At 45.5% G+C, this 15,189-nt stretch overlaps 4 protein-coding genes across 8 annotated transcripts; 1 reads left to right on the forward strand and 3 right to left on the reverse strand.

Annotated features, from left to right (window-relative positions):
* Window positions 1–1,030: 1,030 nt before the first annotated feature.
* LOC101770998 (uncharacterized protein At4g15970) lies at window positions 1,031–4,548 on the reverse strand. Of its 5 annotated transcripts, XM_012843678.2 has the most exons (8): window positions 3,933–4,466; window positions 2,924–3,289; window positions 2,317–2,798; window positions 2,066–2,172; window positions 1,888–1,966; window positions 1,530–1,625; window positions 1,312–1,425; window positions 1,031–1,156 (listed from the first exon to the last, which is right to left on the reverse strand). In XM_012843678.2, the coding sequence occupies exons 1-4, from the start codon at window positions 4,236–4,238 to the stop codon at window positions 2,151–2,153; spliced, it is 1,176 nt and encodes a 391-aa protein (XP_012699132.1). In that variant the 5' UTR covers window positions 4,239–4,466; the 3' UTR covers window positions 1,031–1,156; window positions 1,312–1,425; window positions 1,530–1,625; window positions 1,888–1,966; window positions 2,066–2,150. The 5 variants fall into 5 exon arrangements, with proteins under 5 accessions (XP_012699132.1, XP_022682577.1, XP_022682573.1 ...); XM_022826842.1 differs by having other exon boundaries at window positions 1,112–1,425; window positions 1,888–1,954; window positions 3,933–4,473; XM_022826838.1 differs by having other exon boundaries at window positions 1,112–1,425.
* Window positions 4,549–4,713: 165 nt separating this feature from the next.
* Window positions 4,714–6,184, forward strand: LOC101771922. Its single transcript, XM_014804614.2, has 3 exons — window positions 4,714–5,074; window positions 5,458–5,617; window positions 5,709–6,184. Exons 1-3 carry the CDS (start codon window positions 4,996–4,998, stop codon window positions 5,929–5,931), a joined length of 462 nt encoding a protein of 153 aa, XP_014660100.1. The 5' UTR covers window positions 4,714–4,995; the 3' UTR covers window positions 5,932–6,184.
* A 36-nt stretch (window positions 6,185–6,220) lies between these two features.
* Window positions 6,221–10,207, reverse strand: LOC101771528 (UPF0160 protein C694.04c). Its single transcript, XM_004953426.4, has 7 exons — window positions 9,855–10,207; window positions 9,121–9,267; window positions 8,692–8,790; window positions 7,787–7,978; window positions 7,548–7,667; window positions 7,097–7,168; window positions 6,221–6,704 (listed from the first exon to the last, which is right to left on the reverse strand). The coding sequence occupies exons 1-7, from the start codon at window positions 10,158–10,160 to the stop codon at window positions 6,480–6,482; spliced, it is 1,161 nt and encodes a 386-aa protein (XP_004953483.1). The 5' UTR covers window positions 10,161–10,207; the 3' UTR covers window positions 6,221–6,479.
* Window positions 10,208–14,220: 4,013 nt separating this feature from the next.
* LOC101773149 lies at window positions 14,221–15,183 on the reverse strand. Its single transcript, XM_004953429.2, has 2 exons — window positions 15,002–15,183; window positions 14,221–14,899 (listed from the first exon to the last, which is right to left on the reverse strand). Exons 1-2 carry the CDS (start codon window positions 15,097–15,099, stop codon window positions 14,710–14,712), a joined length of 288 nt encoding a protein of 95 aa, XP_004953486.1. The 5' UTR covers window positions 15,100–15,183; the 3' UTR covers window positions 14,221–14,709.
* Between the last annotated feature and the right edge of the window lie 6 nt (window positions 15,184–15,189).

Genomic DNA, 15,189 nt, shown 5'->3' on the forward strand with positions numbered 1-15,189 from the left:
CCTTAAACAAGCTCAACAAGAGCGCGACCAAACACCCACAGTAGCAGGGAGCAAGGGAAGAAAAAAACACGACCTAACCTTACCCTAGTACCGTAAGCGATGATCACTTGACACTTGAGCTCTTTATTAGAAAAAGATGAGCGCCCGCCCCCCCTTGCCCGGAAGGCTGGAACAGTCTGTTTCAAAGAGATGGGGACTGATCCAAAGGTGAGAACGCACAGCCAGCCGTCTAATTGCCTTTGGAATCCACCTGAAATAGTCTTGCTCCTACCTCACATTAGCAGTGGCCTTGCTTTCTCTTGGTCCCGATTAGATTGTGCAGGGTGTAGCATCCACAGAGATCTACTGGATGGGACGGGGCAGCCTTCACGCACACATTGCACTGTACGCTGATTTCGATCTTTCATTCGCACGATGCAGCAGCGAATACCAGAATATCAGAACTTTGGAATGGCACGAGCTCAAATCGGCAGCTGCATACGTGGTTTCTCACTTTCTCTATATGCATGAATCCGCTGCCCGGCCTCATCGAAACCCTGCACGCATCTATAATCAAAACATTTCTTTGTTCTAGATTTTCTAGTTGGCCAAGAGCTCTGTCATTGATGCAAAAAAAAAAATGACGGCCACAAAGGTTAAACAGAGAGTTTGAAACATGATTTGCTGGCATGTTACGAGGTCCCAAGTGAAGGATGAATTCCTCCTGTTGAGGATAGAATGAATAGATGTGTAGATTAACCGAGCTTTGTGAAAAAGGTAAAGGGGCGCTGCAACTTTAGATCCAAGGTGATTAGGACTGGCAAAGCGTGCGGACACCTTGGATAAAGACACTGGTTTTCGATAAGATAAGATTTGCCTTAAGTGGGTGGCACTGTAGGGCGATTTTATCTTTTCTTAGCCATCTGAATAGCAACACTACGAACTGCAGCATCTGATGCACATGGCTGAAACATCTAGGAGACGATCATCCTGAGGAAAGGTGCATTTCAGGACCACCGGTTGGATTTGTTAGTTGCTGAGTGAGCTGACGTGGAAGGTGATCAGCTGACTTCTTAATTCTTATAACACCCTGCCAGAAGACTAGGGGAGTTTTTCTGTTCGGCACCACGGATTAATTAAATTGACCGTTCATATTTCATCCTTCTCATTTTCCCACCTAAAGTAAATTAAAGAGTAAATCAATATTTCTCGAGGAAATTGTTCATGTCGAAGTAATGCCCAAAATTGAGAGCCGTTGCACAAGTGCGCTTGAAGAACAATTGCTTCATGTACCAAATTTTCTGACTACCAAGAAGAGAATCTCGCCCTCACCTGGAAAATGGGACCATGCCAATAACAGGTGGGCAGCCACTTGTCCCATGCTCAGAGGTCAGAACCAGCTTACTTTACTTCTGTTGGACAACTTGACTCTTGCTGTCGCGCTCACTACGCAATTTAAAAGATTCACATATATGGATGCAGTTCGAGATCAACCATTGTAGAACCAAAATGTTGAGAACTGCAAATAATATAGAAGGGGGAGAAGGAACCTTCAACGCATGGTTGATTTTCCAATGATGAGATGCACAGCATTAGTCCAATGTATAAAACTGGGAGAAACGATATTAACCGCGCACCAGACTTTCCTGAAAGACAGGATTTTTGTGTAAGCTGCTATCCAATGGACAATGCATCCCGGAAATTCAAACCAACTATTTTTGTTGTAGAATAAAGATCCTAAGGTCTTTTGTAAAAGATGGCAAGAGTTCGGCCTCTACATTAGATTAGGGAAACCAAATATTTACAGAATAGCTCCATCAGTGCAGAGTACTTGACAATTTCGGATCCTATTAGATAGTTCAAAGTCCAACAAGTAACATCAGGTGAACATAGCACTTCATCAGATACCTTTCTTCACGAATGTTTGAAGCAGTGTAGATTACTAATCTCTTTTGGCGTTCCTCATTGTTTAGCCCTGTTCAGGCTCCTAATTTAAGTTCATACTTACATTAGTGACAGTGACTGCTAGCTACAATATATTAAAGTAAATAAAAAGAAGAAATGGTATAGCAAGTGTGAAACTAACCTTTGAAGTATATCCTTCCAAAAGCATACACTCAAATGTTGACATGTTTTGCAGTAATGAACTGTTTCGACTCCACAAGCATGCCTCATGGGCTTAGTAATGAGAGACTGGAAAATTAAATCAAACAAGATCAGCATGCCATCAACAGAAAGAAACTTGTTCTCATATGCAGAAGAGCAGCTACACTTCATTGAACCACAGAATGTTTTTCAAAAACGACTATTAAACTCAAATCGAAGGAGGCATCACACCTGCAATTTTGTGGTACCCTCCATGACAATGCTCCAAAACTTTTTAAGCTTGGTGGCATCGACATATAGTTCCTCCAGTCTTCCATCATGATTCTTAGGTCATGAATTTTGCTCTGCAGTCCAATACAACAGTTTGCATGCATGGTGCAAACCTTGTTTAAATCTTTGCTTGGCTCACAAATGCCACCAAAGTATGAAGTACTTAAGAACTTAATTGTCAGACCAATATCTGTAGTGTAAGGATCATGCTTTATAAAATTAAATACGTCCTGATCATGATACCCAGGATATCTATATCGAGAAGAATACCAAAACTTGTAAAACTCTATGCTTTGATCATTTGATTTCACATAGTTGAATCCTCCATTGGCTATGTTCCTCAAGTCCGTTGCATTGCCTACATAGTGATCGCATGCAATTTGAAAGTCTCCATCAGAATAAAAGAACGGAAAAGGATTACGGAACCACATGATATCGGCATCCTGAAATGCAGGGGGGAAGAGATAGTTATATCAAGTGAAACCACCAATAAAAAACTCACAAAGAACAGTTCAAAAGCTGAATATCGATGCATTAGCACAGGACGAACATAAAGGCATAAATTTACCGAGAAAACGAAGCTGTAACCTTTTTCAAGCACTAGCCGCAAGAAATCCAGCCTTTTCCACATCATTTGCAGATACCCAGCAGTCTGAAACCTCTTCTCTTGAGAAAAATCCACATCCTCAGTTGTAAGAGCAAAGCAGTAGGGATGGATCTTAACACATCGTTGATATGCCTTCCAATCAAATGCAACTATCACAAGATGCCTCAAAAGGGAACTAGTCCCAACACCACGACGGAAACTGTCAATGAAAAGATCTATCACTGAGCCCGGTGAAGCCCATGCAGCATTGAGAGTCGTCAATATCACGGTCTTATTGTCCATGGAAGCCTCCTGCAGAACAAGCTCTAGTCTGAGACCTTCGCTGTCCTACAACAATAACGATTGTGTTAATTCAATTGGGATACAAAGTTACAACCTCTGCCTCATGAGTCATGACTGAACTAGATATCACATTAATGAGGATGTGAAAATTGGAAGTAACTTCTTGGCTGGAGCATAAGAGTAAAAAACACATCAGGTTTATTTCTGACATAACAGAAGGACATTAGTTAGGTGAGAGCACAAGAGATCACGCACAAGTTTGCACCAGAAATGCACTAATGTATTTTATTTCACAACATAGCACAAGACAAGCAAGTTGATACTTGTTTATTCCACTCAGAATACTCCAACTGAGAAGTAGGCTTGCAAAATCAAGTATCATAAAAAATGACCAGTTTGTCCAACAAGGCAACAAAGTTCGCATTTATTAAGATATATCAAGAATCAGTGCACCCGCCCAAACACCACTATATCACGGTCTGGGATGCAGGAATTGCTAGGTCTGAGATGCGAAATCAACAGGATCAGGAATGCCGAGACCGCATTTAAGAGCCTCAGTAGAAAACATCAAGCACACCCAAAAACATGCTAAGCACAGTGGACAATTAGGATCGATAGAATTATCTGGAAAATAGCAAAAACAAATTAACAAGGGTAGTAACAAAGAGGAGGAGGCGGCAAACCCCACCAGATCGCCGGTGGGGAAAGGATCGAATTCGCCGTCCTCCTCGGGGACCTCAGCCGGAGGAAGCGGCGGCGGGTCCCACTGCAACAAGGGCCGGCGCGCCCGCGGGACGTACACCGGCGCCGTGGTATCAACCGCCGCGCGGTACAGCACGGCGCAGGGCAGCGCCACCGCGGCGGCGAGGAGCAGCACCGCCGCCGCCCCCCGGAGCGCCGACGCGCGCGAAGGCGGCAGCGGCGAGTTCCCGCGGAAGCGGCGGAGGGATGTCAGGGAGGATTGGGCCAGGGTCGCGCCCGGCGGCCTCCCCATTGCAGGCAGGCAGGCAGGCGGCGGCCGGGGACGACGGCCACCGACGCGGAGGCGAGGGCTTCACTCTTCAGACGAGACGCCGAGGGAGTCGGTCTCAGACTCAGTGTAACGGTCGCCGGAGGCGCAAACCAACCAGGATCCGTGACCGCGCTTCGTAGGCGTAAAGTGGTAACCGCGAAGGCGGAAACCGCCTTCCACGGAGGCTTTGAGGCCCAACAGCCGCGCAACGCACGTGAGACAGGACACTGCCAGATGTGCCACCGCGCGTGTGCGAGAGGTGCCGCGCCGCTCGCGTCCCGAGCGCGAGCAGAGACACATGCGCCGCCTCTATGACCGTGCGGGCCCTGTGCCGCCTGAATCCCGTGGGACCCAGCGTCAGTGAAAGAGAACATTCCCCGCACTTCTCTGGCGCGGTGTACAGAGTTTACAGATGCGGCCGCAAAGGGACCGCAAGCGGCATGCCGTTGGCCGCAGGCCCGCAGCTAACTACCGCGGGGGACCAACGAACTTTGCTTCTCCTTCCCGCATGTTCTTCTCCTGATCTCCTCCACTCGTCGTCCATCCCTCGAGCTCTCCTCCTGCAGCTCCGGATCTGGAAGGCCGGGGGAGTCGCACGCTGGCAGAAGACTAGAAGAGAAACAGCAGAATTGAGCCGTAGGCAGAGGAGAAACAGGGCAGGGCTGTTGACTCGCATGCCTCTGAGAATTCGGGGCAGAGGCATCGCGTAGCTGCTATCGGAAAAGCTCGAGGTGAAGACATGGATTGGTTGCCTGGAGAGCTGTGCCTCAAGATCTTCCAGCTCCTGGATCACCAGTCCCTCGCCTCCGCTCCCCAAGGTTTGACGCCTCCCCGATCAGTCATAATTCAACTACCCAGCGTGGCAGCGTTTGCAATTGTTCTGTAATTCTGAAATTCTCCATCGTCTGAATTCTCAACTGGTATATCCAACTTAAGACGACCCTTACTTGGTTCACCTTGACAATTCCAATTTTGGCTGGCAAGTCAGGACTTACTTTCCATTCTCAAACTGTGAAATTGGATCGGCTGTATATACTTTGCCGAAGCCTGAAACTTATCCTGCCATTTCATGGAGAGATAGATGTAGCAGGTAGCAGGTAGCACGTAGCACGTAGCACGTAGATGTAGCACGGCGTTAGTGTCTCGTTTTGGTGAGCTGCACATAACCTTTTGACTACGATGCTGCTTGCTCCGAGCTCAGTTTGCAGGAAATGGAGGGCGTTGACCTCCGACGATGAGCTGTGGCGCAAGCTGTTCAGCGACAGGTGGGGAGCGGACGCCGGGGCGTTCTACGCGCCGGAGGGCTCCAAGTCCTGGAAGGACGTCTTCGTCGTGCAGGACCGGTGCGACCGATACGGACTGTAAGCCACTCAATCGTTCATCCTGATGTAGCCAATTGCCACCGGCAGTTTGCACTGCCTTCGAGTGTGACACCTGCCACGTTCTTCTCAGGGGTGTCAGGATCATCAGGGAAGGGAAAGACTACTACCTGATCTACCAGGGCGAGATCCAGAGGTACCTGGGCTCGCGCCAGGACACGGACGGTGACGGCGGCGGCAAGGACGCGCCGCGGCAGGACGCTGAGGACGAGCAGCGGCAGATATCCAACCGGATCCTGTTCTTCCTGGGGGATCTAGAGGCAGCCTGTGCGGACGCCAAACGTGTCAAGGCGTGAACGTGACCTCCTCTGCGGCTGCGCCCCTGTCCAGGATTCCAGGAGCACATTGCCGCCTGTATGATGCATAGCTCGTGCATAGTGTTGTTCCTATACTAAATGTATAGTGCTTCACCCACAATTTATTTCAGTTCATAATCATGTTAACATTCACAGTTCATTTTGACTCTAGTATGGTCATTTAGATTGTAAGTTGACTTGATCGTATATGCTTTGTTTGTATGAAACTTTCATCTATCAATGGTTCAATGAACACCCAGAACCGTGGCGCCTGCCAAACAAAGCAACAAATAACATAACAGGTTCCACCATTTTTTTAATAAATTGTCACATTCTAGTCATTATAAGATTCAATGGGAAAAAAGATGAATCGACCTCTTCTGTAAGAAGAGGATAGCAGAATCCGAGTACTCTCAATGTCAGCTACGACTATGAGTCAATGAGAGCATGGACGCCCAATTTCATACTGTGTTTGCTGAAACTCTGATGTGTTTACTAAACCAATGGTAACATGGTTAAGATGGTTACTGATGAATGCTTTGGTAGAATCAGCATTTCAGGGCAGCTCTTGCCATTTCCAACGCTCCCTCATAGGTCTTGTTGCCCCCGATGAAACCACTCATATGGACAAACACACAGCCAGGAATGCCAGTTTCTGCGGACAGTTCATCGTCTCTCATACCCCTCCACTTCTCTGGCAGAGCCTTTCTACTCTCAAACCTGTCAGGGGCAACAGCAACAGCTTGCACTCGCCAGCTCTTGCTCCTCTCATCCTGCAATTATGTTGCAAATCAAATACATATGTGGCAATGGTATTTGAGTTCAAAGTAGCCATGCTATAAAGTAGAAGTAAACAAAAAGATTGAAAATTTTATTGCAAACAGTTCAATTCTATTGATTAGGACAGGGCCAAGGGGATGTTACCTTATAAGATTTTACTATGAAGCTATTAGATCAGATAATACAAAACATTGGGGAACAAGCAATACCAATTATTACACTTTACAATCAACAATCAAAGTGTACATAAACTTGTTTTTTCTTTAGTAGCTGAGAAACAACCAGTTTGTGGCTACAATGTAAAGTGCTACTGATTTCATCACAAGTGAATCACGATGTGTAAAATCATACTAAATTGTAGTATGAGAAGAGCAGGACCCCTTACCTGATACAGCACATACGTGGTCAAAGGATCAACCTTCAGCTCCTCTTCAAGCTCAAATAGATGAAGCTTCCACTGTCATTGTGGGATAAATGTTCACTTGTTCAGGTTACATATTTCAATATGCCAGTCAATCAACTTAACTACTTAAGCAAATACGAAGACATAATATGATTAAATTAAATGGTTAGTTACAATTGGCTGACAGATCAGACGAAGTATGAAAGAAGTACTTAAAGCACAAGCACCATATTTTTTCCCATATCTCAGGTGCAACAATTCTCAAATGTCCCAACAATATTGTGCATATGAAAGCTTGTAAAATAAAAAAGCCAGACAGGTATAACATTTACAGCTTTCTTTAGTATCTGAAACTGAGAAGCGAAAAATTCATTTGTGGATGTTGGTAATATCCAGATTAATGTGACACGAAAAAAAAAGGTCAAGATCTTACCGGGCAGAATCTATCCAGAACCATGATTTCACTACTTGGGTCAACCTTTGATCTTGAAAACAAACACTCCAGGACAATAGATCTTGCAGGTAACCATGATTTAACATGAAAGCGAACACTCTATCATTGAAGATGGATAATATTGTCATATAAAAAGAGGAGCGCTAGCAAAAGACATAATCTGACAAGAGATTATAACGCAATGAATGGCACTAAGGCATGAGTCGAGTATCAAATACCTCCATAAATTCGCTTCCAGCTAGCATCATGGCCTGTTGAAATGCAGCGTTCTCCTTCTCAGGTGACTGGTCTGGATCAGTCCAGTCCGGATTAAGACGCCCAACGCGTGAAGACAAGTGTGTATTGTTCACATACTTTGGTGGTTGGTCTGTGTCATATTGATTGATTCCATTGTCAATTGCATCAAGTGCCTGCAACATGATCAACGTATTGAGTCTTGCTCCTTTAGCCATCGGAAATATATGGTAAGAACTTATAAACACATTATGAGTGAAAAAGTGCAACTACATGTCTCATGATAGTTGTGGGATTGAAGCTTGCCAATGATAAACAAATGCATGTCTCATGATAGTTGTGGGATTGAAGCTTGCCAATGATAAACAAAAAGTGCAGCCAGTGAATAGAGACGTTTCATTGCTGGTTCATTAACACTTTCTTTCAGTTAAACAAGTGGATAAATCTTGCCTCTGCAGAAGTCAAAACGAGTCTATTGTACAATAATGGGCTGAGCAAAGTGGGGCTCAAAAACCCTAAGCACAGAGATAGTCTCATTTGCCATAAATTTTACACTGAATACCTGAAAAAATTACAGAGTCCATAATTCCCTAAGAAATGAGAAAACATACCTTAGCAGCTGGTATTTTCTCAGTTCACGAGATCCAATCAAAGTAATCAATATAGAGGGGGAAAACTGAACTATAATCAACTGGTGGCTACTATGAAGTTCCTCAGTAGCCTATGTCAGACATATGTTCTAGAATTGAAAGACTAACTAGGTGTTGATGATAATTACCATTTTTTAAAACAAACTAAAAAGACAGTACATGGGTTAACTTAGACATTTAGTCATGATAAACAAAAAAAGATATACTGAACTATGTTGGTCATGTAATCAGATTCACACCTCAACAAAGCTTTTATATATTGCAAGATACAGGCGGTGAACATCTTCATGATCCTCATTAACCCCAAGCTCCTTAGCAATTATCTCCTTACCAAAATGCTGCAAAATCAGGGCAACTTTAAATAATAAGCCCTCTATTTATGTAAAAAATTGAAGATAATATAAATACAAGAGTACTAATAACAATCTTCAATGTGGAATTTGTAAGCCTCAACAATCTAGCACATTATGGCAATATTGTGCTTACAAATTTTTTTAAAGTCATGCATCCCATCCACCTGATGCCATGTGGTGCAGTTGGAAACCATTTAGCAAATACCAAACTTCATAACAAAGATTTCACTTGGAGGATAATATGCCTAAGTGTTATTGCTGATTGCCCCAGAGCTGTTTGGAAAAGAACTCAGAATTATTATCCATGGAGATTACCTTGTAGACAAGTCCAGCGCTGCTAAGCTTAGTGTTGAATCCATGTCCAAACACCTCATTAAAGCCTTTCTGGTGATGATCGTATCGATGCCGGCTGGGATCATAGACACCACCGACATCAAGCACGGCATCCAGTGTATCAAGGATCTATTGCAAACAGATATCGCAAATGGAGGCAAACAAGTGAGTGCAACTGCAAGATACAACACTAACTGTTGCACTTGTATATCAACAACAGATTCAAAGGTAATGAACAAATGCATCATCCATCCATGTATACGACATTGTAACGGTGATTCAACAGCACGATAAACAAAGCAACACATACAGCATCCATAGATATGTTGAATTCATGTCCCAGATGACAGGAGGTAGAAAGCATGCTCATCAAATTTCTAAGGTTTCAATTCAGAACTAGTAATGCAGTGGTGTGAAATCTAAGAAAGTGCAATGGTATCACTGATGTGTTGGGAGACGTAAGAACATCCTTATCCATTACTCTCAGTATCAGACTATGAAATTTGGAAATATCAACACATTCAGCCACATAAATTCGTATCTTAGGGTACCTAAAGCCTCTGTAGTCTACGAATCCTCACATACAAACATATAAGCCAGCGCCCAGAGCCCGAGACACAAGCAATCTTCACTCTTCAGTCTTCACCAACTGGGTTTTGGGGAGAGAACCCAGGAATGCTAGGCTAATCGGGCCGGTAGTGAGGCGAGAAAGGGACCTGGGAGTCGCGGGTGCGGACGACGTCGGCGCCGGCGAACTGGGAGGTGAGGCGGATGAGGAAGCAGCCGAGCGCCTCGTCGCAGTGGAAGCTGCCGTTGTGGGTCCCCACGCGCTTGCCGCTCCCAGCGCCGTCGCCGTTGACGTTGGCGGACGAGTAGACCCTCAGCCTCTTCGGCGAGGAGGCGGCTGCCGGCGAGAGAGACGCCATGGCGGGGAATGGGTTCCGGATTTGGGATCGCCCGATGCCGAGAGGAGACGTGAACGTGACGGCTCGCTGCGACACCCTCCAGGCGGCGGCGAGCATACTAGTCTTCCCGTGAGATGCGAGCGATGGGATGAGCAGGTAGGGTTTTGAGGGGGCTCTATGTGCTCCCCCTTTATTTATTTTTTAGTCCTATTCTAACTTAATTCATTGTTTTGTACACTATAAATAAAATATTTGTTAGGCATATAAATATGAAAAAAGTCTAAATTACTACCTATGGACGAAGTACACGTAACGCCCCAAACTATGAAACCATTTACTTAGCCCCTTAGACTTCTAAAAACAGCTCATTTTTCACCTTTAACACTCAACTAAAACAGGTTTTCCCGATGTACATAGTGGATTGCTTATTTTGATGATAAGGATGGCCATATCATTATCCATCGTCCAAATGCCTAGGAGACGTCTTCTTGCTCTTGTGCCACTTCCTCTGGCACCTTTAGCACCGTCCCCATAGCGTTTGCTAGGCGTTGCGGGCGCAACTCACCGCTCACCTCCATCCGTCTGCTGAACAACTCACCGGCGGCGGCCACAAGAGTCGGCCCCACAATCCCCACACGAGCAAAATTTTCTGCTGCTAACGTTTATAGATGGTTGAGGTAAAGGACGACACGGAAAGCCTAAACATTTGTAGCTGTTGACATGAGAGCTTGAGCCAGTTGCTGCTAGCTACCGATCAAGAATGCCACTTCTGTCCATGCGGTGTCTTACATGCAAGATGCTTGCAGTCATGAGTGATTGCGTGGCAATGAAAAGCACATAGTTTGTATTGGCATTGATTGGCACCGCGACTTCAATAGTGCCGTATAACACACAGCGCTTCGCAGTGTTTACTGACTAGACCCCAACCTTTAGAAATCGGCAAATGGGTCTTGTCCGCACAGGGTTGATGATGTGGCCGTCCTGATCATCAAAATAAGCAAATCCATTCATTACACGGGCAAAACTGGTTTTAGTTTAGTGCTAAAAGTGAAAAATCTGCTAGTTTTGGAAACCTAAGGGGTTAAATAAACGGTTTTATAGTTTAGGGGTTACGTGGACTTTGGCCTTGAAGGTAGTAATTTAGATTTTTTTCCTATAAATATTGTGTTTTGAGACAACTTAAAAGATGATATTCCAACACGAAATAAGTCAATTATTTGGCTCGGACTAGTCAGAAATAGCTAAACACTTCTGGGTTGAATTTGCAACATGTCTACTATGAAAAAAACACTATGTATTATACTCTAGGGGGCGTTTAAATTGTGGGAAATATGAAGTGGAAATCCTTTTGTTGGGAAAGGGATAAGATGCAGGCAGAAATTTTGTTGGTCCTTTTCCAAATTATAATTAGGCCCCTAACTTATCACTACAATCTCTAGGGTAGCGTTTAAATTGGGGGAAATGTGAAGTGGAAATAGGATTTCGTGGGCCAGGGATAAGAGGGGCTCCTATGTAGCTAGTGGAAGCTAGATAAACAATATAGCTTTAAAGCCTATTAGACCTATTTAGAAGTTTAGGTGAACATTTTAACAAATTAGTTTCAACATTTTTTAACAGTTGAATAAACATCTAAAATTAATAGATTCAACATTTTTAAAATATAGATCAACAATTTGCAAGAAAAATACTACATTCAACATTTTTAACTACCTACTTTAGTATTTTTGCAAAATGGATTCAATATTTTTTTAAGGAGAATCAATATTTTCGGGGAGTTTTTTTCTTCTTCTTCCACCTCCGACCACAGGCGCGCACGACGCGGCCGCCGACGCGCGTGGGGCGGGGGTGCAGGCTCGTGCGCCCGCACGAGGTGGCCTCGGGGCTCCGGCGAGTGGGGGGCAAACGGCGTGGATAGCCGGCGGCGAGCACGGGACAAGCCGCGGCAGCGGCCGGCAAGCCCATGGGCACCGGGGGGGAGGCGGCAGCCGGCAGGGCCGATGCAACTAGGGTTGAGGATGTGGGTTGCATCTAACAAAGGAATTTATTTGCACGAATCTCAAAACAATGGAAGTTGTATCTCAAACAATGGAAGTTGTGTAGGAAAAAAATTTGGAAGCCATACAGGTTTCCAGGGATAAGATGCAGGCTGAGCTTTTGTGGGCCTCGTTCCAAATTATAATTTAGGCCCATAACTTATCACAACAAAGTATTTTACCCAGTGAGTCATTTGTTGTGCCCCACCATCTTTAGTGTAATCACGATGACAGCTATAAGAAAAACAAATCTAGCACATGCCATTAATGATTTTGATGATTTTATAGTGATGCTAACCTGTGGTAGTAACAACGCTTGCTTGCTATTATACAGTGTTTTAGTCAAATAAGTATAAGGTGATGGGCTTGGATGATCAAAGACCTCAAAGAAGGTTAAGATGACATTTACGAGACGCTAGAAGAACCCAAGATGTTATAAAAGAGAAGACAAAAAAAATATGCGAAAATAAAATAAAACAGTGAAAATTCCTCGCAATATTCTCAATATCACCGCATCATCGAGGCCAGCGTTAGTCAGCCCATGAAAGTGTCCGAACAGATTAACATAAGTTGAGATCATAAAAAGGCCTCCCATTCCAGTGCTTTCATGTAAATGGGCTTAATATATGAACCATCTTCATTGGTCATTTTTTGGCGGCCACTTTAGGGCCCAACCGTCCCAGAGCTCAACATTGTATTCCACCCATGATGAAATTGATGATGGAACTTGCAGAGAAATGGACAAACTGACTTTGGATCAAAGTCACACGATTTCCGATCACGAATCAAGTAGTCAGCCCGGCCTGTGATTGCCTTGATTTGTCATGCCGCGCCCCTTTTCCTTCTCCCCCGGCTCGGTGAAGCTTTCTGACACTGTGCGCGTATGCTACAGTCCGAGATCCATGCGTATTCGGCGCAGCACTGTCCTCTTCCCCTTTCCAACCGTCCGGCGGGGCGCGTCACGGAGGCTCGTCCATTTCCTCCGCCCCGTGCCGCCCCAGCAACGACAGGCGACGAAACTGACGCTGACGGGTGACCCAGCGCGGCCGCCCACGCTCCGGTTCTGCCTGCTACTGTTGCTGCCACCGCCACCTTTTCCTAAGTGGAGCAGCTGGAGCCAGTGCACCGGCCTGCCGGCGACCGGCCGGGGTCTCTCGCCATGTGTACTGTACGCTCGCCAACCTGTCGGCAACTCTCGGCGCGGGGGTGTTTGATGTTAAATAACACTGTCACATCATATGTTCGGCTAGTTAGGAGGATTAAATATAAGCTAATTATAAAACTAATTGCAGAACCTGTGCTAATTCGCAAGACGAATCTATTAAGCCTAATTAATTTATCATTAGCAAATGATTATTCTAGCATCACATTATCAAATCATGGACTAATTAAGCTTAATAGATTCGTCTCGCGAATTAGATTTCATTTGTACAATTAATTTTGTAATTAAACTATATTTAATTAAGAGCTTAATATTTCTAATTAGCATTCATATATCTAATATGACAGGTGCTAAACTTTAGCACGGAGTGCAAAGGCCGAAGTCGGCATGCACGGGCGGGCGCATGAGAGATGCTTGCGGCGGTCCCTCCCCCGGTCGATGAATTTTGTCCACGGGTGCGACACCCATCAGATAATCAGATGCGACGATGCAAGGATCAAAGCGCCTGCTCCCGTTTTTTCCTCAGAGGACTCATCTCTGTGGCTCTGTACGTGCGCATCCGTGTGTCCGAGGTGGTGTGCACGGTGCAGCAGCTTGCGCTGCAAAGCATTGGTTCGCGCGAAGGAAAATGTGTTCTCATCAGTGATCGGATTGGTCCACGTAGTTTGTTTGCACGAGCTGAACGGCTTCAAAATTAAATTAATGGATGCACGACTGAGCCGCTTATTTAGTCAGAATTGTAGTGCAGCCCCCATTATAAATACTGTCGTCACACCGGTCCGTGTTCCTGTGAGCATCCACACGACACCAGTCCCACCAGATGTAAATAGGGGTGGTAAGAGCTCTCTAATTTAATCTAGTAAATTTAAGGACCTAGTAAGGATTAAAAAGAGCTCTCTAATTTAAGTAAAGATTAAATTTAATTCAAGGATCAAGTTTAATAAGAGCCAGATCATAATATTATACGATTTTGAATTGAAAATAGATAAGATTGGGTGGATTGTGAAGCAGGCACAAGATCCATCATCCATTACCACCCTAGATGTAAATAAACCGGAAACTAAACTTTCGTACACGCGATAGTAACCATACGTACAGGCGGAGACGTGTCGACATTTCTTGAAGCAACACAGCGTTTCCACATCACACTGTGTTGCGGTACAGTCACCTTAATTAATTCCTTTGTAGACTAACCGGCAATACATTGTGGAAACGGTACATACGTGCAGTATTGTATACATGGATCACCAAGCAAACCAGCACACACCAAGAAAAGAAAAGAAACACCACCAGATGATCCCAAGGGTTTTTAACAAAAAACACAAACCCGTGAACACGAAAGTGACGACCTCTGGTGGTGCGTTTCGTAAGGTAAGAGGAGTACTCCACCTGCTAGATGGAAAGAAAGGAAAAGAAAATGCCATGCGTGGAGATACTCTCCTCGAGAGAGATTTGGGAAGGAACTTTCTCGTTACAGGGCCAGGATGGACCCGGCCCGGACCTTGCCGCGCTGCTCCTGCGGGCCTTCCGCTTCCCTGGCGGGCAGGGCCCCATGTGTCACCGGCGCCTTGGCGCTCCTCGCGCTCGCCTTCCTCTCCGCCGCCTCGTCCGCCGCCATCTGCGCGCTCCGGCACTCGTCGCTGCAGAACGCCGTGTCCCCTCTGTGAGATGGCACGCATGGCCGGTTACGTTAGGGCGCCGCTCGAACGGGGAAAACGGAAATAACAGGAGGAGAATGAAAGAAACGAACGATTAGAGGTTACCTGTACATGAAGATGTCGCTGTTGCCGGCGAGCGGCTTCCGGCAGAGGAAGCACGCGTCCAAGAAATGCACGCCGTGGCCGTGCCCCGCTCCCCCCATCGATCTCCTCTCGCTGTCCCCCTACCGCTTCGGTAGCGAGCGATCCCGGCTACACGCGGCCGCTCGACGTCGATCAACGCCAAAGAAAGA

This window comes from Setaria italica, chromosome I, assembly GCF_000263155.2.
Source record: "Setaria italica strain Yugu1 chromosome I, Setaria_italica_v2.0, whole genome shotgun sequence".
Classification (NCBI taxonomy): domain Eukaryota; kingdom Viridiplantae; phylum Streptophyta; class Magnoliopsida; order Poales; family Poaceae; genus Setaria; species Setaria italica.

What these genes read in the sequence shown, in the direction of transcription:
- LOC101770998 (XM_012843678.2), bottom strand. Translation starts at nt 4,238, where the DNA reads ATGGGGAGGCCGCCGGGCGCGACCCTGGCCCAATCCTCCCTGACATCC. An exon ending in CTTTCCCCACCGGCGATCTG is followed by an intron (nt 3,290 to 3,932) that starts GTGGGGTTTGCC and finishes TTATTGTTGTAG; the next exon opens with GACAGCGAAGGTCTCAGACT. An exon ending in AGGGTACCACAAAATTGCAG is followed by an intron (nt 2,173 to 2,316) that starts GTGTGATGCCTC and finishes TTAATTTTCCAG; the next exon opens with TCTCTCATTACTAAGCCCAT.
- LOC101771922 (XM_014804614.2), top strand. Translation starts at nt 4,996, where the DNA reads ATGGATTGGTTGCCTGGAGAGCTGTGCCTCAAGATCTTCCAGCTCCTG. An exon ending in CCTCGCCTCCGCTCCCCAAG is followed by an intron (nt 5,075 to 5,457) that starts GTTTGACGCCTC and finishes CTCCGAGCTCAG; the next exon opens with TTTGCAGGAAATGGAGGGCG. An exon ending in CGGTGCGACCGATACGGACT is followed by an intron (nt 5,618 to 5,708) that starts GTAAGCCACTCA and finishes CGTTCTTCTCAG; the next exon opens with GGGTGTCAGGATCATCAGGG.
- LOC101771528 (XM_004953426.4), bottom strand. Translation starts at nt 10,160, where the DNA reads ATGCTCGCCGCCGCCTGGAGGGTGTCGCAGCGAGCCGTCACGTTCACG. An exon ending in GCGCTGGACTTGTCTACAAG is followed by an intron (nt 8,791 to 9,120) that starts GTAATCTCCATG and finishes CTGATTTTGCAG; the next exon opens with CATTTTGGTAAGGAGATAAT. An exon ending in CCACGTATGTGCTGTATCAG is followed by an intron (nt 6,705 to 7,096) that starts GTAAGGGGTCCT and finishes ACATAATTGCAG; the next exon opens with GATGAGAGGAGCAAGAGCTG.
- LOC101773149 (XM_004953429.2), bottom strand. Translation starts at nt 15,099, where the DNA reads ATGGGGGGAGCGGGGCACGGCCACGGCGTGCATTTCTTGGACGCGTGC. An exon ending in AGCGACATCTTCATGTACAG is followed by an intron (nt 14,900 to 15,001) that starts GTAACCTCTAAT and finishes GCCATCTCACAG; the next exon opens with AGGGGACACGGCGTTCTGCA.